The sequence below is a fragment of the Herpailurus yagouaroundi genome, unplaced genomic scaffold, assembly GCF_014898765.1.
Source record: "Herpailurus yagouaroundi ecotype Mexico unplaced genomic scaffold, PumYag 160, whole genome shotgun sequence".
Lineage (NCBI taxonomy): Eukaryota > Metazoa > Chordata > Mammalia > Carnivora > Felidae > Herpailurus > Herpailurus yagouaroundi.
In genome coordinates this window covers 53,644,010-53,664,087 of record NW_024412401.1, presented here as the reverse complement: position 1 = coordinate 53,664,087, position 20,078 = coordinate 53,644,010, and the positions used below count along the sequence as shown (strand labels likewise).

General features: G+C 59.6%; 1 protein-coding gene across 10 annotated transcripts in view; it reads right to left on the bottom strand.

The window, feature by feature from the left end:
* The window catches only part of NTNG2 (netrin G2), a 67,063-nt gene that overhangs the window by 25,275 nt on the left and 21,710 nt on the right, over positions 1 to 20,078 (bottom strand). For all 10 annotated transcript variants that reach the window (XM_040482704.1, XM_040482703.1, XM_040482707.1 and 7 more), the window contains one exon: positions 12,025 to 12,668. In XM_040482704.1, the coding sequence (XP_040338638.1) occupies positions 12,025 to 12,668 (644 nt within the window). The remainder of the gene's footprint in view (positions 1 to 12,024; positions 12,669 to 20,078) is intronic.

Genomic DNA, 20,078 nt, shown 5'->3' with positions numbered 1-20,078 from the left:
GTGAACAAGCCAGACCCAGACTCTCAGCTCAGTGCCTGGGGTGGGGCTGGGGGTGGGGTGCTGGCCAGTGGGGGTGCGTTCGTGGCCACTGTAGCTGTGGCAAAGCCGTGGGACTACCAGAGTGGGGGGTCCCGGCGGGGGGGCTGTCCAGGCTTCCAGCCTTCGGGAGCCCCAGAGGGGGGCTGTCTGAGCCAAGTCAGAGGGATGAGGAGTTGGCCAGACGGGAAGGCGGCAGGCGGGGGGAGCAGAGAAGGGAAGGGGGGTGCCGGGTTGTGTTTCGGGCAGAAGGAACAGCCCAGAAGCCAGTCAGAGGGACCCACCATCCGGGCCCCTAATCTGCGAGGCCTCTGCACGGAAGGGGCAAGACCGAAGGGAGAGGCCAGTCATGTCCCCAGATGACATAGTGATGCTGGCCATGCTCTCTCTGGGGGGGGCAGGGGTGGTGATACGCGTCCATGTTAGGGCCCTGCTCAGGACGATGGGGTGGGAGGGGTGGGAGGAATCTATGGAGGGGACATTTCCCCGAAGACTGCAAGGGGGCCTCCAGGATCCCAAGCTCAGAAAGGGCAACTCTGAACGGGGGAGACGTCCCGAGACCCCCCAAGTCCCAGACAGCCGAGCGAAGGGTCCTCGTGGCCCCTGGGCTCCTGCTGAGGCCTCAGCTCACCGTATGGCCAGCCTCTGGGAACAGGTGCACTCAAGGTTTCAGCGAGTGATGTGCTGCGTGACAGGTGCTTGTGGAAGCGGGTTTCTGCCCGTGGGTGGGTGGGGCAGGTACACACGCGTGTGTGTGGGGAGGGTGCGTGTAAGGGAGCAGCTGTGAATCTAACCACACTTGATCTGGGACGACATGCCAGAGAACCTTCAGAATGATCCCCACCCCCCGCCTCCCCCTGCCCCGGCTCCCTCTGCTGAGAATGGTCTCGAATCCATTTGCCTCCTGGCCCTCCCCCCACTGTCACTGCCCCTCCGCAGCCCTGTCTGTCCTGCCCGAGCCTGCAGGTCACAAAGCTGGGGGCCGGGGGCTCAGAGCCTACTGGGGGCTGGGGTTCGTCCCCGTGGCACCACCAGGCTGTGGGAGCTGTGCTCTCTGCTCCGCGGCCGGTGGTAACACTGTCCTCCCAAGTCCCTTGGGCCGCGTGGAGCGTCCTTTCCTGCCCGCCAGACGGGGAGAGGAGACCCAGAGGCTCCCCCTGGCTGAAGAGGGTCGTCCTCGTGAGGGACGCCCCTGCGAATGAGGTTTGTGCCCAGGTGAATTCAAGCCGGATCCTTCCAAGTAACAAGGGCCCCTGTTTCTTGCCCACCTGCTGCGGGTGGGGCCTCGAGCTAACCTGCAAGTTCTCAGACAGCCCTTCCAACAGTGGGATCCTATTTCCCAGACAGGGAAACTGAGGCTTAGGGAAACTGAAGACACTTGCCTTGGGCCACAGACTAGCAAAGAAGGAGTCAGATGCAAAGGCAGGGCTTCCCTTGGACACCAAGAGGGCTGAGTCACCACAGAGACCTCTTGGGGCCTCGGCGATGGCCATCCGTGGTTGGCAGAACCGACAGGGGCTCGTCAGAAGTGCCGGAAGCCGGGGTTCTGAGCCAAGTATTCCATCCCTCAGTGTGTTTGTGCTCTCTTCCCTCACGGGGGGTGCGAGGTCACCCTCTGTCCCCTCATGCCCTCCTTCCACCTGGCGGCTCCCTCCAGCCTCCTCTCCAGCGGAAGGCCCATGCGCCATGGCGCCTCTCCATTTCCAGGAGGAGCTCTCTCCTTCCCGCTTCTCCCCACCTGCTCATGCCCCCGTCCCTGCTCCCTTTCAGGGTCACGGTTCCGAAATGCCTTAACAACACCCCATTTTTACCCCTCACTCATTTTGGTTTGTTTTGTGTCGTTGAGAGAGAGACAGAGACAGAGACAGAGAATCCCAAGCAGATTCCACACTAAGGGTGGAGCCCAACACAGGGCTTGATCTCACAACCCCCCCGGGGCTCATGACCCGAGCCGGAAATCAAGAGTCAGGTGCTCAAGCTAACTGGGCCACCCAGGCGCCCCGCCCCTCACTCATTCTGTTTCATTTTTTTTTGCCTCCACCCTGGAACCCTCCCCCAGACAGACTGCGTGCCCCTTTTCTACCACGCCTGCTCTCCAGGAGGTCACCTTTGACCTCCTCCGTCTGGACCCCTCTCCCCGCCATGGCATCAGACACAGTGACCGCTCTACCTGGACACACTCCTTCCGCTTGGCTCCGGGCCCCGTCCTTCCGGGTTTTCTCCCCTCCCGGCTGCTCGTTCTCCGTGCCCGGCCTTCACTAGCCAAGCTCTCAGGCGCCCGTCCCAGGCCTGATGCTCTCCGCATCCCCCCACTCCCTCTTGGCGGTTTCTTTTAAGTTAAACATACCCCTATCATAGGGCACTGTGATCCCACGCCCGGGCGTTCGCTCAAGAGAAATGAAAACTACGTTCGCCCGAAAGCCTTTACCAGCACGATCATGGCAGCTTAGCTCGTAATTGCCCCAAACCGAAAGCAGCTGAAATATCTCAACGGTGACCGAATGGCTACAGGAAGCGCAGACACCCATCCCACGGTGCCACACCACCCGGCCACAAAAAAGGCCACGCTCGGCGGGCCACGGCGTGATGTTCCTCAAAGGCACCCACGTGCCACATGCCGGCACGTAGGGGACATTTTCAGAAAGACAACTGTGGTGACGGTAAGCAGATCAGTGGAAGCTGGGGGGGGGGGGGCCCCCGCCCCCACAACGGGGCGGCCGGAGGGAGATTTATGGGAAGATGGTCGTGTTCTGGGTCTTGGCTGTTGTGGAGGCCACGTGAATCTATACATGCATTGAGATTCACGGAACGGTGCCCCAGAAGGTATGATTTTCACTGTACGATACAATAAAAAATAAAATAGAAAAACGTGAAAACGACTTCCTCCTCCCCCTTTCTTCTTCCCTCGCAGCCGTCCACACGTAACCGGGTAAAATCTCCATCCACCCAGTGTCTTGAGACAGAACCCGGGAAGTCCCCTGGGTGCCTCCTGCTCCCTGCCCCCACCAGCCACCCGGTGAACCCCTGCCTAGGGCCCCCCCATCCCCAGACGGCCTGCGGCTCCCACCTCCACCATCAGAACCAGTCCGGGCCACCGTCAGTCTTGGGAGAACCTGCCTGGTTTCCCTGCCTCTCTCAGGTCCCCTCCCAACTCAAATGTCTCAGCACCAGAAGTCGGATCACGTCCCTTCCCTAACATCCGGCAACAGCTTTCACCGCACTTAGAATAAAACCGACCCCCTCCCAGAGCTGTAGGGATGGTAAGACCCGGCCAGGTCCCCTCTGCTCTTGCCTTACGGCACACGCACACTGTAGCCACGTCACGTGAAATTCTTACACCGTGTGTTTGACTGCAGGCCCTTTGCACCTGCTGTCCTCCTGCTGGAAATGCCCCACTCGCCCTTGAGGCTTCGCCTTCAAAGCTGCCTCCTGGGAAGGCCTTCCCCGACCACCTGGGTCCTGGTGACAGGCCGGTCTTGCCCGCCGCCCACCGTCATACTCCCCTCCTAGCACCTCTAGTCCTCTGGGGTGGTTTGTTTCGTTCACTCCCATCTCCCTTTTGGACCGTAAGCCCAGGAGGCTCCTGGGCGTGTAGCAGCTGGCTGAGCCGGGCACACGCGTTGAACTGTGTTCTCCAAAAAGAGATACCGAGGTTCTAACTCCTGGTGCGTGTGAATGTGAAATTATATGGAAGTAGGGTCTCTGCAGATGCGATTCGGACACAAGAGGAGGTGATGGCCCTAATCCAACGTGACTGCCGTCCTCCCAAGAGCGACACTGAGCACACCAGATCGACACAGACAGTGGGGAGGAGACGGAGGCCAGGGCCGGGCGACGTGTCTACAGCCCATGGTGCCGGAGACTTCTGGGGGGCGGGGGTGCAGGAGGGAGGCAGCATGGATTCTCTACACGTTTTGGAGAGCCTGGCCCTGCCCTCCCCCGGATCTCAGGCTTCAAGCCTCCAGAGCTGTTAAGATGATACATTACGGGTTTTTTTTTTTTTTTAATTAATTAATTTTTTTAATGTTTATTTTTGAGAGAGAGAGAGAGACAGAGCACAAGCAGAGGAGGGGCAGAGACAGAGGGAGACACAGAATCCGAAGCAGGCTCCAGGCTCCGAGCTGTCAGCACAGAGCCCGACGCGGGGCTCGAACCCACGAACCCCGAGATCATGACCTGATTCGAAGGCGGACGCTCAACCAACGGAGCCACCCAGGCGCCCCACATTTCGGGTTTTTTTAAGCCCACCTAGTTTGTGGCACTTGGTTATGGTGGCCCTGGGACACGAATAAAAGTGCCCGTTAAAAATATTTGTTGAGGGGCGCCTGCGGGGCTCAGTCGGCTGGGCGTCCGACTTCGGCTCAGGTCATGATCTCACGGTTTGTGGGTTCGAGCCCCGCATCGGGCTCTGTGCCGACAGCTCGGAGCCTGGACCCTGCTTCGGATTCTGGGTCTCCCTCGCTCTGGCCCTCCCCGTCTCGTGCTCCATCTCACTCTCTCTCCGTCAAAAATAAACACTAAAAAAAAATATTTGTTGAATGAATTAACATGATGGTGAGAAAACTCTCAGGAAATCCCTCTCCGTCGGCAAGGGAAAGGGGCCACTGTTCTCCTCACGCCACTGGGAAGACATCGATGTCCACGGTCCCATCCCCAACCCACCTGCGGGGCTCCCCACATCTCCTGTGACCCGGCCAAGCCAGGGGCCCCTCCTGCCGCCTGGCACTGAGATGGGGCCACACCGGTCAGGTGAGCAGAGCAGAGGCAGCCAGAGGAGCCACACCGGGCAGGGGACCCCCACGCACCCCTCAGCACAGCTCTGCTCCCTCCGGGTCTCCACGGACGGGCGATATTGCGTTAATCGCGCACATCCACTCTCGGGTGGGAGGCAACGGTTCAGGAAGCTCGGCAGATTCGGCTAACGGGGTGTGAACCACACCTAATGAAATCTCCATCCCCGGGGAGCGGAGTTCATGTGAGTTAGTTAAAACCCCCCACAAAACCTACTTGATGAACACTGGGGATCCCTGACCCCCTTTAAAAATGGCATAAAACCCGGGGCCCCTCTTCCAGGCTGACCACGCACAGCACACACGACACTCAGCACGTGGCTCAGGGAGTCCTGGCTCCTTAAAGCCCGCCGTGGCCCTCCTCCAAGTCCCCAGCCCGGGTAGAAGGACCTTCGGGACGCACGTAGCCTGTGATCTGGTATTTTATTGGCATAACGGTGGTGCTGGTACTTACACGGGCTCACCAGGGCCCAGCCACGGCTCTACACGGCCATCGTGGCTCATCTCACCCAGACCCCAGGGTGACCGTCCCCATTTCATGGAGGTGGGAAAGGAGGGGCACAGTCACTTAAGTGTCCTGCCCAGGGTGACACCCGAGGCAGGATTTGCATCCAGACGGTCCGATATGGAAGCCACCCACCCATCTGTTTCTTCTTCCCTTTTTTTTTTTTTTTTTTAAGTTTTTAGTAATCTCTGCACCCAACGTGGGGCTCGAACTCACGACCCCGACATCAAGAGTCACACGCTCTGGGGAGCCTGGGTGGCTCGGTCGGTTGAGCGTCCGACTTCGGCCGCTGTGAGGTCATGATCTCACAGCTCGTGAGTTTGAGCCTCGAGTCGGGCTCTGTGCTGACAGCTCGGAGCCTGGAGCCCGCTTCGGATTCTGCGTCTCCCTCTCTCTCTGCCCCTCCCCTGCTCACGCTCTGTCTCTCTCTCTCTCAAAAACAAACAAACAGAAAAGAGTCACATGCTCTTCCGACTGAGCCAGCCGGGCGGCCCGGTTTTTAAAACTGGGCTCTACACCCAATGTAGGGCTCGAACTCATGACCCTCGGATCAAGAGTCTTATGTTTTTTTAAACCGAGGTAACATATGCCTAAAATTTACTATTGTGCCGTTTTTAGGCACATAGCTCAGTAGCATTTGGACGTCACCACCGTCCGCCTCTAGAAGGTTTACATTATCCCCAACAGAAAGTGTCTCCCCACTAAACAAGAACTCTGCGCACTCCCCCCTTCCCTAAGCCTTTATCTTGTTTTCTGTTGCTACGATCTTGACTTCTCCAGGTACCCCACGTCAGTGGAGTCCCACAACACTCGTCCCCCTGTGTCTGGCTTATCTCGCTTTGCACAGTGTCCCCAGGGCTCACCCCTGTTGCAGCAGGTGTGAGGATGTCCCCCCGCTTGGAGGCTGAGTAACGAACAGTCCACGGTACGTGCACGGACCGCATTTTGTTAACCCATCATCGGTCAATGGACGCTCGCGTTGTGTCCGCCCTCGGCTGCCGTGAACACGGGCGCACACGCATCTCTGCAGGCCCCCGCCTTCAGGGCTTGTACGTGGATACCAAGGAGTGGAATGGCGGGACCACGTGGCTTCTATTTAGGGTTCTGAGGACCCCCCCCCAAATGTTTCTGACAGCGGCCGCACGTTTTGCGTCCCACCACAACGCGTGTTCCGTTCCTCTATGTGCTCTCTGATGTTTCTTCATCTCTTTTTTCCTGCGGGGCACGTCCATCTATCCCAGGACGACGGCCCTCGTGGGGCAGGACTCAAAGAGGAAGCACAGAAGTGACTTAGAAGGGTGCTCGGGACCCGGGAGAAGGGCTCAGTTAACATCACTGAAGGGGGGGGCGCCTGCCCCCTCTGCCCCGAGTGGGGTCCCAGCATGAGAAGGAATCAGCCCAGGAAGAACAATTCACACACTCCTTCTCACCCTGGTTCCCTGCAGAAAGGCCCGGGAAGAGACTAGAAGGAGGGTCAGAAGGGAGAAGGCGCCTCTCCCCCTGATGCACGCGCCCCTGCCCACTGCCCTCCACGCTCACACCCAGAGCAGAAATCTTCCCTCCGAGGTTTCTATTCTCGTCCTAAGTTCCGTCCGTCTCCAGTTACCGGGTGATCAATAGGGACAAGACGTTTGTGGAAGAAGGACAAGAAGGCAAGAAGCGGGGAAGGGGGGAGGGAAGAACACCCGGGGCGGGGCGACTGGCCGCTTGGGGGTCGGACATGCCCATCTGGGCTCGGCTCTGTCTCTCCCTCTCCAACCTCCTCCTGGTAGGATGAAATGCCTACAACCTGACACCCACCAAATCTTTAAGCGGTTTCTACAAGCTCCGGTCGGCTTAATCAACAGTTATTATTGTACGGAACAGGTGCACGGGACCTTAATCTGACACACAGGACCTGCCTCCTCCATCTCCCACAAACACCACCCTGCTTGGCTTGAATGCCTCCAGGAACAGGGAACTCACTCCTCCTTTCCTGTCCCCAGCTGCCAAAGGCCCAACTGGACCGGGTCCCTGGAGCCTCTAAGAATTTTCTGGGCAGACAAACTTGCCCCTGGTCAGGGCTTGGGGGTGAGAAGAGGATGACCCCCGCCCACTCTCTGTCCTAGAGCCAGAGCGCTCAGGCCTGGCAATGTTTCCCGTGCCCCAGCTCCTGGATGCCCACCCTGGCCAGAGGCCTGCTGAATTCTCTTAGTCTAGCAGCTACGCTATCACACCTGAGACAAGACACGAAAATCTCACAGCGTGAGGGGCCCGCCATCCGCTCATGAGCCGCCCTGGGCCACAAGTGTGTTTTGTTTTACCTGGACAGGGGGGTTAAAAAAAATGTCGACGTAGGTGCCCACGTTTTAAAAATCACGAATTTTTACGCAGGTATCTGCTACGTTATCTTGTTATCTCTTGTTATCGCAGAAGGCCTGGCGATATTGGGTCTCTTGTTTGGTCTCCCCCCACTTCTCCGCAGACCACACCCTTCCCCGTTGTCTCTCCTGGACCACGCTGTCCAGGATGCTGCCTTCCCCGCTTAAGGGAAACAAAGCTCTTTGTGGCGGGGCTCGGGAACGTGGCGTCTTAAAAACCTCTCCGGTATGATCCTGGCCGGGTTTGGGCCTCGCTGAGCTTGCAACACCTGGGGGTGGAGGTGGGGGCTCTGTTTCTACTCCAAGGACAGCAACGGGATGGTCACATTTCTTCTCAACTCCAGATGTCGCCCCAGATTTGCCACACAGTTAGAGTCGGCGGCGCCCCTGCTCCACACCTGAGTTTCCCCAACTGTGGAAGGAGAAAACAGCTCCCATCCCCTTCCTGCCTGCCAGGAACGTGAGTAAATAAGGAAGCGGGACCCCCGCCACCCCCACCCCCGCCTCCTCTCTATCCCAGACCCAGGGTGGGCAGGACCGGCAAGGCTTACTTTGCCAGGGTCCGCGGGGAGGCAGGGCCAGTGGGGGCAGAGGTTTCAAGGTGCTGGATCCTGTTTGGGGTGGGGGTGTAGTGACCCCTGATCTGTACCCTTTCCTCATTCCCCAGGGGCTTCCTCCAGCTGCTTTGTCCCCCTCCCGCCACCCCCAGCAGCCAGGTGCCTCTGCACTCCCCCCAACCCCCAATCTGGGTCCCCCTTGAAGGTGCAAATAGCTGACAATCGTGGCAGGGCGGGAGCAACCACAGTACCAGAGACCTTTGGATTTGGGAGAGGGGGGCCAGTGAGATGGCCCTGTATAGAGACGGACTTGAGCTTGGACACGCTTGCCTTGGCTCTTGGGTGTCTGGTGTTTAGTTTAACTGTGTGATCTCCTTATGTTCCCTGACCTCAGCCTCCTCAGGTGAAAACACGAGGTAGAGGGGAGCACGGTCTCTGTAGGGAAAGCTCCACGAGGTGGAGATCAGGTCCGGCTTGCTCAGTGCCGGATTCTCGGCTTGGGGAATCTTAGCGATGCAATAACCATTGGGGAATCAGACGACTGTTAATTAAATAAGAAAATGCGCCCGAAGCCCTTAGCTCCGCGAGCCTCCGCCAATGAGACTGCAGCAAATGCTCAATAAATACCAGCTACTATTGTTGGCAGGCCACGGGGGGCGGGGGAGGCCCTCTGGGCCACGAAACTCTCAGGGAATCCCAGAACGGGTTCAGTGTGAGATCCCAGAGCCTGAGAGCCCTCGGGCAGTCCCCAGGTGCCCACTCAGGAACATCAAGGCCATCATCTGGGCGTCTCCCCGGGCCTGTCTGGCTTCCCGGCCACAGCTGGGGTTTCCCACCAGGAATTCAAAAAGCGCAGAGGAAGTCGCAGCCCTTTGCCGAACCATCTGACCAGACCTAATTAATCGATGAGCCAAGCTGTCGCTTTCCTGCCAAACAGCCGCCTGAAGAGTGCTTACTTTATCTGTGAATTGATCGCCGTCCTGTTGCCACCACTATGCCTGATCCCCGCCGCCTGCGGAGGCTGAGTGCCAAGGGGAGACGGGAGCTGCCGAGCAGGGGCCGGCCTGCCATCTGGCCAGGGAGACGCGGTCTCCAGGCGTCCCAGTCCTCAGGCTGCAGATGGGAAACTGAGGCCCAGAGACGGGTGCGGAGGGACAGGGCCAGAACCCAGCCCGTCCGGCCCTGGATCCCCCAGTGAGGTGGAAGGAGGACCACTGACCAGACTCCTGAAGATGGGGGTCCCCTGCAGCAGCCCGAGGCAGATGAGAAAAGGGGCCACACCCCCCCAAAAGGTGTGGAGATCCGGTTTCCACCACGCTGCTGCTAAGCCAGCTGGGGCTGCTGGGTGGAGGGAGGGTCTCATACCAACCACTGCCTCCCCGGGGTGGCCTGAGGCCACCAGAGGCCCAGGACACGGATCAGAGAGCTGCATCCTCGACCCCCGGCCTCCACAACGGTGGCCCTAGATCAGGTGGCTTCGAGAGCATTCCGGAGTGAACGGAACCTGCCCCAAGCGGGGGAGGGTTAGAAGTCACGGGTGTCAGAACCACGGGCCCCTGTATGCGCACCTGCCGGCCTTGAACTGAACCGCCTAAACAACTGGTTGCCTTTGTCTCGGCCCCCCTGGAACACACACGCGTGGGCCAAGTAAGATGACGTGCACTCGCAGGCTGAAAACGAAAGCCCGCCCCTCCCAGGCCAGCCCCGCTCTGCAGGCAGGACCACAGTGATGTGTCAGCCCACGACGTTTCCAGCCCTGACCTGTACCCGTGAGGCTCTTCCCGGGCCCGGGCAGACTTCCGTCCGACGCCTACACCCAAGATGTAGAAATTCTGCACGCGGGTATAGTATACATTTTACAAAAAAGGGCTTATCCTGGACACAGCAGGCAACGAATTGCTTTTTCCTCTCATCAGTAACTCTGGGCTTGGGTGGTCTTTCCGGCCGTGGAAAGACGCCCCCAGCGTATGTCGCCAGGCCCATGCGGCCCAACCCGTGCTCCCGACTCCTGATTACACCCCACCGTTTAACTGTCTACCGTCACCACCCAGTGAGAAGGGCGTGATTGTTATCATCCCCATTCTACAGACGGGAAAACCGGGGCACGGAGAGGCCCTTGTCCAGAGTCTCCCGGCCAGTAGACAGAAGTGCTGGCAAAGCCAACCAGCCTGTCCGGCTCCACAGCCATCCTCCCAACTGTCACACCAGGGATTTGCACGCCCGAGCGCACCTCAGAATCCCCGGAGGGCTCGTGGAAACACAGAGTGCTGGGCCCGCCCCCGGAGTTTCTGATGCACGAGGTCAGGTGTGGGGCCCGAGAATTTGCATTTCTAGCAGGCTTCCGAGGGAATGCTGACGCTGCCAGGCCCCGGAGTCACGGCTGGAGAGCGCCACATGCTCCTGTCCCTTGTGACTGACCCCTTGCTTGTGCAGGGCCCGGGCTTCCCCGAGCCTCTCCCCCGAGTGCACACCAGGGAGTTACAGAGCTGGCTCAGGGACAGAGGACTTGCCCCTGCAGACCAGCGCATTATCTGTCGGGTGAACGAGTGGCCTGGACAGCAGGGGGACGTGTCCTCTGCCATCTTTTCTGGGGATCAGAGGCTGTTTTTACCTATGATGGTCTTTTGCCTCCGCCCAAAAGTGGCCTCAAACATCTCCTGCCCCAAAGCTCCGAGTCAAGGATTAACGCGGCCAGCGTGGGCTATCCACACCCCGCATATCCCCAAGAAAAGTCTGGCTCTTGATTTCTTGATTGGCTTCTGGGAGGCAGCCTCCGAGCCCTTGCGATGTCTTGCCTGGTAAGAGCGTCTTTGTGCACCCGGGGTTTCGGGACAGATCAGATCGTGGATGGCGATGATGTGATTGACGGCAGGGGGCTCTGGGTCAGGGGACGGGACACCAAGGTCAAACATACAGGCAGTCAGCCATGCCTACGTGATCCATTCCCAACACAAACCCCGGATGCCAAGGCTGGCGCAGGCCTCCCCGACTGCCACGCCTCCACACGTTATCGCGCATCATTGCCGTGAGCATCGAGTGCTGTCTGCAGGACCGCACCGGCTCGCACCAGTGTCCCCCGGGGCCCGCCCAGGCCACCTTTTTCTGTTGCTGATCTCAATCTCTTTTCAGTGTGATAAACTGTAATTGAGAGCGTAACAGTTTTGCCAGGTTCTGGGAGTCCTTCCAGCAAATCATTAGGCCTGAGGGTGGTCTCGGGGACCCCCAGACACAAGCACCAATTCACTGAGTTGCTGGACAATTACAGAGCACTCCCTGAGCGCATGGCTTTCACCCAAGCCCTGCCCACACTGCCCAGCTCCGCTGGTCTCCTCTAGGCCTTCCAGCCCTCCAGGCCCTAGGGGGGGCCTTTATCACCCACCATTCACCTCCCTCCATGGAAAAACCCGTGGGGCCACCACAATCGGCCTCGTGGATGAAACACTACATAACATCCTGAGAATCAGGTGACATCTCAGGAAGAAGGTAACATCCTGGGAACCAGGTGATATCTCAGGAATCACGTGACATCTCAGGAACCAGGTAACATCCTGGGAACCAGGTGATATCCTGGGTACTATCTAACCTCCCAGGAATCAGGCAACATCCCAGGCACCAGGTAACATCCCGGGAACTAGGTACTGTCCTGAGTACCAGCTCACATCACGGGAACCAGGTACCATCCCGGGAACCAGGTAACATCCTGAGCACCAGCTCACATCCCGGCGCGCCCCTCCCCGCCCCCGCCCCCCCACCCCCCACCGCCCGCCCAGGCTTACCTGCCAATGACCTCGATGTTGGAGATAGCATAGAAGTACTTGTAGAGGTTCTCCCGCTGCACGTAGGTGCCCCCCAGCGCCGGGCGCAGCAGCCTCATGCGCAGGTCCGTGAGGGTGAAGAAGTCCTTGAGGCCCTTGGCGCTCTCCAGGCGCGTGTAGAGGTTGCCCATGTTGCGCATGTCGGGGCCGGCGAAGATGGCCAGGCGGTCCCGCACCTCGAAGCGCACATGCTTCTCCTTCTTGGAGCCCGCCCAGCGCGAGTACTCCTCGGTGCACAGCACGCGGTGGGCGCCCGACGCCGGCAGGTCGCGGGCCCGGCGGGGGGCCATGCCGAAGGCCTCCGTGCAGTCCTCGGCGTAGAACTGGTAGGGGTGCCACGTGCGCCCGTTGTCCAGGGACTTCTCGAGGACCATGGCCGTGGGCCGGCCGTACTCGAAGGTCACCACCACGTCGTCCGTCAGCTCCACGCTCTTGTTCCACGAGAGGGTGATGTTGGCTTCCAGGGGGCTTGGGTAGCGGCTCCAGGGGACGCTCTGCCAGTACGTGGCCAGGCCCTCGTCCTCCCTGTCGAACATGAGCCGGGGCGGGTGGGCCAGGTCTGGGTTGGACGCGTCACACTCGTTGCTGCACAGGTAGGGGTTCTCCTGTAGGGGGAGGAGACAGCAGGGGTGGGCGTCGGCCGCTCGGAGGCCCCGGGGAGCCGCGGCCCGGCCTGGCCCCCCACCCCCGACCACCGCGTGCCCAGGTGTCGACCGGGAGGTCGGGGGGGCCCGTGGTCTGGTGTCCAGGCGCCGGGCGCCTCTCCTGGGCCGGCAAGCCGTGCCCGTTTCCCCAAGGCACATAAAGGCACGCAGGCCCACGGCTTCCCAAGGAAACACACACTCGCTCCTACTCCAAATACAGACCATCAAAGAGGGGGCGTGTGTGCGATCGGGGCTCCTCGTGGCCGGCGGGATGAAGTCCTACCTCTTCAACACAACTCTTCAGCACTCTCCTTCCACCGTGTACCTGGAGCCCGGTCTCCCCCTCCCGGGCTCCCGTCCTCCGCTCCCGCAGAGTCCGTGCCCCTGAGCCTTTGCAGACGATATTCCCTCTCCTCGACGTGCCCTCCCGCTCTCTGCCGGCCTTGAAAATTCCTACTCACGTTCTTAACCCTTTAAACATCTCCCACCCCAAGACGCCCTCCTGACCTACTTTAAACGGTACCGTCAGTAGCAACCCGAGGGGCTGCGGTAGAGAAACTCAAAGTCACGGCAAATATTGGTTGAACCGCCGCCCGGCGTCAGGCACGATGTCTCCGTTACAGACCTCATGCGGAGTCTGGGCGCGCCGGGAGGTTGCTGGGTGAGTCTCAAGAGGGTGCATCTTTGTGGCGGGTCACTTCTGGGGCCTTGGCACAGGCCTGGCGGGCTCAGTGGGGGGGGGGACGCTGGCTCGGTCCCCCCATATTCTCTGCCTCCTCCCCGCCTGCCCCCCAGGAGGCGGGCAGCCCGCTCCCAGCCATCGATGTGGCCCCTCAGCTGTCACAGATGCACCAGGCCAGTGCATACCCTAACAGTAGGGGAAACCGCTCATGGGGAGACAGAGGGTCCTGGAGACTCTCTCCACTGTGGGGCTCAGTTTTCTGTAGGCCCAAAACTATTCTAAAACATAGGCTATTAATTAAAAAAGAAAAAAAAAAAAAGCCGTCACAAAGAACCACAGTGCCCAGACCGCTCACGGCCCCTTTTGATGAATATTTCAGGTCTCTGGTTTGCTCAGAGACAAAAAAGCGTGGATGTGAGTTAAAGTCTCTCCCTCCAAAATGAGCCACCCGGCTCCCGCGGGGGAGTGGGCGCGTTGCCTCCTGAGAGGCCGGGCTGGTGCCCCGGCCAGCATCACCGCTGATGCCCTTTAGTGGGGGACGAGTTCCCAGGCCGCCCCGGGGTCCTGGGTGGGCAGGCTGGCCCCAGAGATTACTGCGGCAGGCTCCACGAAGCCTTGACCAAAATAGCTCTGTCCTTGGTCCCCCGTGGTGCCGCTGTCCATCTCACCTGGCCCGGGCCCGCTGATCCTCAGGATGCGCAAACCTCGGGATGGAAGGGGTAAGCCGCTGAGTCCAACTGCTCGCTCAGCAGACGGGAGAACAGGAGAACAGGAGGGACTGGCCCAGGTCCCCTTGACAGGGGGTCGCGTTTGAGGATGAGGCCTGCTCCTGTCCTAGACAACCTCAGGGGTGTCCTGAAACGCGGGTGACTTCGCAACATGGCAGGGACAGGCATCTGGCTCTGCTCGTGGGGGGTCCCAGCTCCCTTGAGCTCCAGCTCAGTGACCTTGGGCCGTTGCCCTGAATGGGAAGGGGGCTGAGAGGCTCCCTGGGGATGGCCCAGCGGCCTGCAGAGGCCAGGCCTGGTGGCAGGAGGGCAGCAGGCTGTGGGGGCTAGAGGAAACAAGCCCCCCCTGGGGGGACAGCCCCTGCCCCAGTCCCTCTGCCGGCCCCCAGCAGAATCCAGAGGCAGAATGCCGTTTGGGATGGAGACGCCCCAGAGCTCACACATGGACACTGGGGGCAAGAGGACCCTAGGTTGGCATTCCCCCCCCCCCCCCAGCAATCTCGCACTTCCCACCCCCAGTTCCCCTTCTACTGCTGCTGGCACCCTGCTAACGGCTAACTTGTGTCTCCCTCCAAATCCCTCCTAAACGTCAGGATCTCGGAATGTGACTGGTCGGAGATAGGGGCCTTTAAAGGGTGATTGAGTTAAAATGAGACCACTAAGGGGCGTCCGGGTGGCTCAGTCAGTTAAGCGTCCGACTCCTGCTCAGGTCATGATCTCACGGTTCGTGGGTTCGAGCCCCGTGTCGGGCCCTGCGCTGACCGCCCAGAGCCTGGAACCTGCTTCCGATTCTGTGTTCTCCTCTCTCTCTGCCCCTCCCCCACTCATGCGCGCGCTCTCTCTTTTTCTCTCTCAACAATAAATAAACATTAAAAAAAAAAAATGAGACCATGAGGATGGGTCCTGATCCAACACGACTGGTGTCCTTGTAACGAGAGGAAGTTTGGGTCCACAGAGAGACACCGGAGGCGAGTGCGCACAGAGGGGAAAACCACGTGGAGAAGAAGGAAGAGGGTGGTCATCTGCAGGCCAAGGAGAGAGGCCGCAGAAGAAACGAGACCTGCCCGGGGCTTCAAGGGTCAACACGAACTTTGATCTTAGACTTCGGACCTCCAGAGGCATGAACAAATACATTTCTGTGGTTTAAGCCACCCGGGACCTAGCTCATCCCCAAGTTGGGGACAAAGGGAAGGTTAGGGTGGGAGCAACAGTTCAGAGGGGCAGGACTAAATTGTGAGTTTTTTATGATTTCCCCAGAAGCTCGCTCTGGGGCTCTCTCTCTGCAAGCCTGGTCTCCAGCACGCCGTCACCAGGTGACATCATACTTCGCGCGCATCCGGATAACTCCCATCGATCCAGCACCGAAGGCTGTGCCTTTTCCCTGGTTGCCTCATCTCCTCTCCCCTCTGAGTCTGTGCTCCTGTGGCCACTCTCCCTCCTCGGGGTTTTCAGAGCCCTACCCCCATGCACCTCCTCCAGGAAGCCCTCCTTGCCTGACTCAATATTTAAACCCAGTTCCTTTGTCATCCATCCTGGGTTATCAGGGTGTTCATCTGGGACAGCGTGGGAAAGCCTCTGTATAGGGCCTGGACCTCAGTAGCCGGTCACTAAATTAGAGTTATTACGGTCATCATATTAATCAGTTATTCACATAACGACGCTTCGGTTAATATTCCTCTATCTCCGGTCGGATGTCGATATTATTCCTGTCAACCCTCCTAACTGCTGTGACTCACCCACACTTCACCTTTGCCCGGTTTTTCTCCACCCCCCTGCCTTACCTCCCCTGCCCAGCCTCTTGGGGGACCCCACGGGGGGACATTGGATCCCGCACGACCCCCGGCTGCGTCAGCCTGTCTGTTACCAGGAAGACTGACACGGCCCGCTCTGCCAGGGGACAGGGGGGCTCCAGCTCGGCTGCCGACACCATGTGGCCTTCACCTGCAGTGCCCTCTGGCCCCCCGCCCCCCCGGCCCGGGAAGCAGATGGTCAGAAACTAATGAATCAGCCTGTGCATTTACCAGCCCCGCGCCTGCTGCTGAACGGGCTTAATCAACAGCGAGCACGATAAATAAATCCCAAGCCATCGCCAGCACAAGTCTCTCTGCCTCTCTCCCATTTCGCTTCTTCCTTCCGCCGCCCTGCCCTCGCACCCCAAGATCTTTGAATTCCATTTAACCACTTAGGGGTGCGGGGCGTGTCCCCTGCTGAAGGCGATGTCCACGCGGGACCAGCCGTCCGTCCCAGAGGGCGAGGCTCTCGCCCTCGCGTTCCTTCTGTCCTCCCTAGGAAGGGTCCCAAGGAGGAGCCTGGGGTGAGGGGCCCAGTTTACCCCAAGCCCCCCACCCCCACCCCGTCCCAAGGGCTGTGCTTCAGCTCATCACAGCAGGTGCGAGGGAGGGGCTGGGCTGGAGGGTCGGCGGCTCCTTCCTCAGTCTGCACATTTCCACCCGTCTCTGTGAGATCAGGCTGATAATGAAACAAACAGTCCAAATAATGCCTAGTGTCTAATACCTGGCCTCACACCAGAGAGAAAGTTAGGGGGTGTTTGAGGCACGCCTTTAACCTTTTAGCATGATACCAAAGCCAACACCTGATATTATCAAAAACAGTGATTAGTTGTTTAGACCTTTTATGAATAGCACCAAAAAAAAAAAAAAGTAAAGAGATAAGAATCATGTCCCTAATTAAAAGCTTTGAAACTTTCTCCCAAAAAAAAAAAAAAAAAAAAAAAGTCACACACCACATTTTTGCATCAAATCCTGGGGATTAATGGGGTCCCATCTCCCCATTTAGGAGCCCCGGTTCTGGAGTCTGGAGCAGTTAAGGAAACTGGCTTGGAGCTCCACAAGTCCTGGGTCTAATCTCAGCTCTATCCCTTGAGGCTGTGTGCCCTCGAGAAACTTGCTTTACCTCTCTGAATGTTTCGTTTCTCATCCAACCTGTGAGATAACGCGCGTGAAATACCTAGAAAACGTCTCCAAGCGGCAGCAACGATTATTCAACAGCAGCCCCAGACACACTCGCTCAGGGGCTTTCCTTGCAACCTTCCTGGGGAAGAAGTAAGGCTGAGGGCAACCGGCTCATTAACAGTAAAATCAGAGCCTCACATGAGCCGCCGGCTGCCTTGGGGACCGCGGGCTCGGGAGAGCCTAACGATCCCGCCGTTCACCGAGTGCTAACTGTGTGCCAGGGCTGGGCACCCATTCCACGTGGCAGACTCCCAGCATCCCCCCGGGGCGGTCAGTGCTCCCGAGGACGTGCCACCCCCCACGTCACTTCCTCTGAGCACAGCGGGATCCAGCCAAGGAAATCTTGGGGAAGCCCAGCCCGTCCTACCTGCCTGGCTGCAGGCTCTCCCATCTCCAGACACACCCAGGAGGGGTGGGGGTGGCGGGGAGGGGCAGGGGCGCAGGGCGAGGGGAAGGCAGCCAGCTAGGACGACAGCACCAGAGAATGGGGTGGGAACAAAGCGACAGACACACCGAGCAGGAGTCGCTTGGGAAGAAGTATCCTACGGAGAAACCATTTCGTACCACGATTTTCAAACCTTTCCGCGGGCTCTCGGATGCTTTCGCTCTTATGTCATTTTCTGTGCAAAGGGGCGGCGGGGGGGGGGGGGGGGGGGGGGGGGGGGGGCGGTGGTTGCCGTTGGGAGTCAGAAGCCAGCCTGGAAGCAGTGTAGACGACAGCTTTGGGCGAAAAACATAATCGAGCAGGAAAGCCAACTGTGAGCAGGGATGGGGGTAACCGTGCCCAGGGGAGGTCTGGCTGTCTGGACCAAGGAACCTTTGCGGGGTCAGCGACTGAAACTGTAACCCAGCCTCAGGGAGAGGAACCAACAGCTCTGCGAGGACGGGCCCGCATCCTAGCCCAGGTTGAGATGAACAATCCCCGACGGGGCGGGCCGTGGTGACGTGTGCAGCAGCGTCAGAGAACTCCCCCAGGCGCCCACCGGCCACACACAAACCCCCGCACCTCCCCCCTGGAGGGGAAGCCCCGCGAGGGCAGCGGCCCCACCCGCCTCCTTCCTCCCTGCAGCCGGGACCCCAGCGCTCCTCGGGGCTGCTTGGGAAAACTTGGCGGAGTGGATGGAGTCCAGTGAGGGCGAGAGGGCTGACTTCTCAGGGCCCCGGTGAGAATCACACTAGGCTCCGCGTGGCAAGCACCTTGCGTGACCCCGGCTCGCCAGCGATGGGTGTAGGGACAGCACCACGGCCGCCGCCAGCTGGGCAAACAGCACGGTCCACACCCCACGCGTGGGCCGTCCTGGAAGATGGGGTCCTTTCATTTACGGTCTACAAAGGAGGAAAGGTTGAACAATGTCTCAAGGTCACACTGCTCTTTTGTTTGTTTCTTCGTTGAACATTTATTTATTTTTGGGGAGGCAGAGAGAGACAGAGCGCAAATGGGGGAGGGGCAGAGAGAGAGGGAGACGCAGAGCCCGAAGTGGGCTCCGGGGTCCGAGCCGTCGGCACAGAGCCCCACGCGGGGCTCGAACCCACGGATCGCGAGATCGTGACCTGAGCCGAAGTCGGCCGCTGAACCCACTGAGCCCCCCGGGCGCCGCAAGGCCACACTGCTTCGAAGGGGCCAAGTGGGACAAGAAACCAGGGAGTCGGGCTCGGTGATGTGGCAGGAAACTATGCCCTTCGCCCAAAAGGGAAGGACGGCACCGCCCCCAGACCCGTGCCGCTCCCTTGAGAGTCGGGTTCCACGGGGAGGCAGACAGCCCATGGCTCTGCCACCCAGGCGTGTGGGCAGGCCCAGGGAACAGTTTAGCAGCTGACAGATTTTTCTGAACCTGTCTGCCGAGTTGCCAACTGAACTGTCTCATGCTCAGCCCGTCAACCTCGGCGCGGCTGGAGGCATCTGCCGGTGGGAGGCGGGAGGCTGCCAAGGAGAGCCCTGGGGAGGGGTGGGGGGCGAGGGGTGCCAAGGCGGAGGGACGCAGGGCAGGGCCATCACCAGGCATCCCGAGGGCTCTGAGGGTCAGGCGAGGCAGCACCAGCTCCCTCTTGCAGAACTGGACTTGGGCGAGCAAAGGTAGGGGAAAGGCAACAGGCAGCTGAACCAGCCCCTCCCTCCACCTTGCAGGATGCTTCTAGAACTCCGGGGGAAACTCTTCCAGCCTGGGCAGGTGTGTAAGTCAGTCCTAAGTCCCCTGACCCATAGGGTCACGGATCTGGGATTCAGGTGATTGTCCCTAACCCCACGTATGACCCTGGGCGGGGCCTTGCCCAGTCGGTGCCTCAGTTTTCCCCATTCGGGAAATGATCGAGCTCTGACACTGACCTCGCCGAGTCCACGTTCCTCGGCCCCCCACCCCACCTGGGAGGAAGGGCACAGAGGGAGGGCAACCCCTCCTCCGTCCACTCCAGGGAGAAAGCCAGGGTGCCCAGGGAATTCTCCCTAACAAATTATTTCCTATTTATTGGTAAGAGAAGTTGCAGCGGGGATAAATTATTAACAAAGCGGAAAAGAGATTCGGTCGCGAGCAGATTCTAATTCCAGCTGCCCTGGCGGTCTCTGGCTCCCCACCCCCTCCCTCCCTGACCTCTCCTCCTGGGGTTCCGCTGACCCCTGTCTCTGTGGCTCCCCCCTCCCCAACACCCTCGGCCCCGCAGGCTTCTCTCCCTCACCCTTTTGGGTTTCTGTTTGAGCTGGAGCCTGGACCGAAGCAAGGTCACCCCTCCCTGCTCGTGAATCAGCGGAAAGCGACCCGAATGGCATTTCAGGGCAGAGCCGCCGCTGGCCAGGGCAGCTCCCTTGGTTTTTTTTTTTTCTTTTTTGGTTTGGTTTCTTGTTGGAGCCATTCCTTCCCAGCCCAGCCACTGCTCATAGGAAAGGCCAGGAGCCTGGACAAGGGGCCTTCCCTGGCCTCATCCATCCCGGCAATGAGCATCCAGGGGCCACGGCGACAGCCCCCCCCACTCGCCCCCAGCCCCCGACTCCCCACCA